This window comes from Pollachius pollachius (assembly GCF_949987615.1).
Source record: "Pollachius pollachius genome assembly, chromosome: 11".
NCBI classification, from domain to species: Eukaryota; Metazoa; Chordata; class Actinopteri; order Gadiformes; family Gadidae; genus Pollachius; species Pollachius pollachius.
The window spans coordinates 21,055,448-21,060,794 of record NC_136944.1 but is presented as its reverse complement, the minus strand read 5'-3'; the positions used below and the strand labels follow the sequence as shown (position 1 = coordinate 21,060,794).

Below are 5,347 nucleotides of genomic sequence, written 5' to 3'. Positions count from 1 at the left end.
AGCGTATCGTTTCTGCGTTGTCAAGGAAACGGTCGATAGTTGTGTTTAGGAGTGATTCGTGATTCGTGGCGCATTGATTTGCCAAATGTTAAAAGGCAGAGTTGACTCATTATCGGAAAACAACGCACACCTTCTGAACATTATCGACCTATCAGGACCAAGTATTCAGAAACACTTTATTTTTTATTATATATTATTTATTATATAAATAATAGATTAGATAAGGTTGGGATTATTATCAGAACCATAATGGTTATAAAGGTCATGCTGTATTCAGTGTTGGGAACGTTACTTTAAAAAAGTAATTAGTTCTAGTTACTCACTAGTTGTTCCAAAAAGTAACTGGGTTAGTAGCTGGATTACTCTATAATAAAAGTAACTAGTTACCAGGGAAAGTAACTATTTGCGTTACTGTAAAAAAAGAAAGTTGCTATATGTCAAAGAATTTGGATTTTTCTGAGCAGTTTTCACTTGGCCTTAATGTGTTAAATGGTTGAGTTGCCCATTCAAGGCCCTGATATACATCCAACAGAATTTTAATTTGCTCGGTTGCAAAGGCTGTGGAACATCTGCCGAATACTACAGAAAATGCCAGCTTTTCATCGGATTGCTCCGGACTCACCATTTCTGCTGCTTCATCTAATCTGTTTGGTGTGTGCGTGTGCGCGCGTGGCGCGCGTGTCATGGCTTGTGTGTAAAAACACTGGCTCTGATTGGCTACCATGAAACATGACTCTGCCTTAGCCAATCATAATTGCTTATCTCGTTGTTAACCCACCCGGTCTCCTCACTAGCAGTTTGTGTTTGGAGCCAGGGGTGCTTTCGGATTACGCAGTTTATTCAATCAATTCATAGTAACGCACCGCATTTATCGTACAGTAACGGTAACGGCGTTGCAACGACGGAAACAGTAATTAGTTAGATTACCCCGTTACTGAAAAAATAATAATAACGCCGTTCTTTTAAACTGCGCTATTACAAACACTGGCTGTATTGTACAGTAGCTATGGCCGAGTCTCTTATAGACACATGAGCTCCAGGACTGAGCAGGAGATCGAGCTGTAGCTTGACCCCCTGACCCTGACCTGACCCTGACCTGACCCCCTGACCCTGACCCCCTGACCCTCACCCTGACCTGACCCCCTGACCCTGACCCTGACCCCCTGCTGTGTGTGGCGTTCCACAGGGACAACATCCTGGTTCTGGACGTGTTCTTCGAGGCTCTGAACTACGAGACCATCGAGCAGAAGAAGGCTTATGAGGTCGCTGGCTTACTAGGTAAATTATTCCCCTTGGCCTAAACCCCCCTACCCCCACCCTCCACCACTCACCTCCACCCCTTACCCCCACCCTCCACCTCCCCCAACACCCACAACTCCCCTCCAATCCCCCACGTCCAACTCTTACCTCCACCTCCACCACTCACCTCCACCACTCACCTCCACCTCCCAGTTCCATCCGTCTCATTTCTGTGTTTCTCTTTCTGTTCTTCCTCCCCTCCTTCGCTCCTTTATAGTTGTGCGGTTCATTCTTCCTCTTTACGCTCAATCCGGCGCCTTGTGTTCTCCTTTTGTTCTCCATGTGTTCTCCTCGTGTTCTCCTCTTGTTCTCCTCGTGTTCTCCTCGTGTTCTCCTCGTGTACTCCTCGTGTTCTCCTTGTGTTCTCCTCGTGTTCTCCTCGTGTTCTCCTTGTGTTCTCTTTGTGTTCTCCTCGTGTTCTCCTCGTGTTCTCCTTGTGTTCTCTTTGTGTTCTCCTCGTGTTCTCCTCGTGTTATCCTTGTGTTCTCCTCGTGTTCTCCTCGTGTTCTCCTTGTGTTCTCCTCTTGTTCTCCTTGTGTTCTCCTTGTGTTCTCCTTGTGTTCTCCACGTGTTCTCCTCCTGTTCTCCTTGTGTTCTCCTCATGTTCTCCTCCTGTTCTCCTTGTGTTCTACTTGTGTTCTGCTCATGTTCACCTTGTGTTCTCCTCGTGTTCTCCTTGTGTTCTCTCTGTGTTCTGCTCTTGTTCTGCTCGTGTTCTCCTTATGTTCTCCTCGTGTTCTGCTCTTGTTCTCCTCGTGTTCTCGTGTTCTCCTTGTGTTCCCCTCGTGTTCTGCTCGTGTTCTCCTTGTGTTCTCCTTGTGTTCTCCTCTTGTTCTCCTCGTGTTCTGCTCTTGTTCTGCTCGTGTTCTCCGCGTGTTCTCCTCGTGTTCTCCTTGTGTTCTCCTCATGTTCTGCTCTTGTTCTGCTCGTGTTCTCCATGTGTTCTCCTCGTGTTCTCCTTGTGTTCTCCTTGTGTTCTGCTCTTGTTCTCCTCTTGTTCTCCTTGTGTTCTGCTCGTGTTCTCCTTGTGTTCTGCTCTTGTTCTCCGCGTGTTCTCATATGTTATCCTCTTGTTCTGCTCGTGTTCTCCGCGTGTTCTGCTCTTGTTCTCCGAGTGTTCTCACATGTTCCTCTTCTGACCACCAGGGGACATCGGGGGTCAGATGGGGCTGTTCATCGGCGCCAGCATCCTCACCATTCTGGAGCTCTTCGACTACGCTTACGAGGTCAGTGCTTCAACGCACACTCCCCTGACACACACACACAGACACACACACACAGAGACACACACACACAGACACAGAGAGACACACACACACACAGACACACACACAGAGACACACACAAACACAGACACAGAGACACACGCACACAGACACACAGAGACACACACACACAGACACACAGAGAGACACACAGACGCAGACACAGAGAGATACACACACGCAGACACAGAGAATCACACACACGCAGACACAGAGAGACACACACACACAGACACTGAGAGACACACAGACACAGAGAGACACACACACACAGACACAGAGACACACACACGCAGACATAGAGAGACACACACACACGCACACGCGCACACAGACACACACACACACACACTGACTGACTCACTGACTGACTGACTCACTGACTGACTGACTGACTGACTGACTGACTGACTGACTGACTGACACACAACGCACACACACCGCGAGTACGCACACCGTACACACTCACACACACACCGCAATCACACCGCAAGTACGCACGCAGCATCAATCTTCACAGAGCAACTCCCCTTCCGCTTTGGGCTCTGACAGTTTGCGGTTTAGTTCGCCGTTTCCTTTTCAGCGAGAGGCCGTTCAAACTGTCGGCGAGCTGACAGCCTGGACAATGGGCTTCTAATTAAAGCGACATGGTTTCCCCCTCAAAGCCCGGCCTCTGACTGACACTCCCCATTGAACAAGCTCCACTTTACGCCACCCGGCTCAAATACCTCCCGGCGCAGTGCTTATTGTACCGTTTAGATTTATTTTACTTTCCTTCGCCGAAAACGACGTAGTTGTCGCGTTCCCCCGGGTTATTGAAAACAGACCTACAGTGGGAGGAGGAGGCGGTGGGGGAGTTGAATGTCTTCCACTGAAGTTATCGTGTGCGCGTTTTTCTTTAAGTATCGCAGATAGAGGCGATCCTGCAGTTGAATTAGTTCCAGCCTTGACGCCACTAATTAATGCTCATGCTTTATGGTGGCACTTTGATGGACATCTCACACACACACACACACACAACCACACATACTAACCAACACACACACACACCTCTCCTGTTTTCCGGTCCAGGTGCTGAAGGACAGGCTAATGGACTTGCTGGGCAGCGATGAGGAGGACGAGAATCATGCAGAAGATGTGGTAAGATCACTCTCTCACTCTCGCTCCCTCTCTCTCTCCCTCTCTCTCTTTTTCTCTCTCTCTCTTTATCTCGCTCGCCCTCTCGCTCATTGTGTCTCTTTCCCCCTCTCTCTCTTTCAGTTCTGTAGTTCTGTAGAGTTATAAACTCTAGTATTAATGGCTTTTAAACAACAAATGTAGACAAAAATATTTCCTGGCATTAACCATGTTCCAGGCATTAACCCTGTGCAGTCTAGCATTGCCTGACCACAAAGGTCGTTTTATTGTTGTTTGTGTAACAATTGTTTAGTGTAGGCGTTAGTTTAGGAGAGAGCAGGATTTAGAACCCAAAAGACCTCCCTTCCCTCTCTGCTCCCTCCCTCCCTGCGTCTCTCCACCAATGAGAAGTGCTTCATTACAGCGTGTGATTGACAGGAAAAACGGATTCCCTGACCCAATCAGGGAGGAGCTGCATTGATTGTCTCACCCAGTGGCAGAGGCCCACTCCACTTGACACAGCTATTATCACAGTTGATTTCACTCCCTAATAACTCACGGATGGCTAGACCGTCTAGACCGCTAGACGAAACGCTCCTAAATCGCACCGACAGCCCTGTTAACCTAGTGAACTCAACAAGAGTACCTCCCGGCCGCACCGGTCGTTCACCGGGGTAGAGCGCGTACCATTAAGGTCCAGTTCTTACCGCAGAGACCGGGGTTCGATTCCCGCCCGTGGTCCTTTGCTACATGTCTTAACTTCCTGTCTTCCTCCCTCCACAATAAAAACGGATGAAACCTTCAAAAATAAATCATAAAGGTTACATGTTATACCGCCAGGTGTGAGTGGATTAGCCGTTAAAAGCCGTTTTGAAAATCGGCCTATTCTGACGTAACACGTGGGCGTGTCCACCTAGATGTGTGCTGGATAGATCAGTCTACCAGCCTACCCAGTGGACTGTAGCAAACGTTGCTCATCCATCCGTCACACATCTAGGTGGACACGCCCACTTGTGATGTCAGACGAGACCTATTTTCCAAACAGCTTTTAACAGCTAATCCACTCACACCCGGTGGCATAATAAGTCACCTTAAAAAAAAAAAACAAGAGTGCCTCCGATCATGTCGGAAACCGCACAACGACGTCTGGACGCATAGGATCCGATCCTACCCAGCATCCTCTCTGTCTCCTCCCCCCCCAGAGTTCCTGCGACCCCCTACCGAACCACTCGGAGTCCATCAGCCACACGGTGAGCGTGCCCCTGCAGACCACCCTGGCCACCCTGGAGGAGATCGCCTGCTGAGGGCTCGCGACCGGGGGGTGGTCGCGCCGCCGCCGGAGGAGGAGGAGGAGGAGGAGGAGGAGGAGGAGGAGGAGGTGGGGGCGGCAGGGGGAGGAGGTGACCTCCACCGGAACTCACTGTACCTCACTAGAGCCGGGAGGGGGTTCCATCAGGAGGAGACGCACCAGGAGATAGGGGCGGGGTGATGAGGGAGGGGCAATGATGAAGGTGGTTCTGGTCCCGGGACATTGCCGCGGACGGAAGGATCCGGAACGTGCGCTGCTCTCTTCCTCGAGGGCGAGGAGGCGCCCTCCTCTTCCTCTTCTGGGCTCCGGAGGGAAGGGATGTGTGGCTCTGCACACACATGCACACACTTACATACAC

General features: G+C 50.0%; 1 protein-coding gene across 1 annotated transcript in view; it reads left to right on the top strand.

Annotated features, from left to right (window-relative positions):
• The window catches only part of asic2 (acid-sensing (proton-gated) ion channel 2), a gene marked incomplete at its 5' end in the record, with an annotated part of 274,547 nt that extends 269,554 nt beyond the window's left edge, over positions 1-4,993 (top strand). Inside the window, 4 exon segments of the mRNA XM_079746190.1 lie at positions 1,187-1,278; positions 2,446-2,525; positions 3,636-3,704; positions 4,883-4,993. Of these exon segments, the coding sequence (XP_079602316.1) occupies positions 1,187-1,278; positions 2,446-2,525; positions 3,636-3,704; positions 4,883-4,984 (343 nt within the window). The 3' untranslated portion in view covers positions 4,985-4,993.
• Between the last annotated feature and the right edge of the window lie 354 nt (positions 4,994-5,347).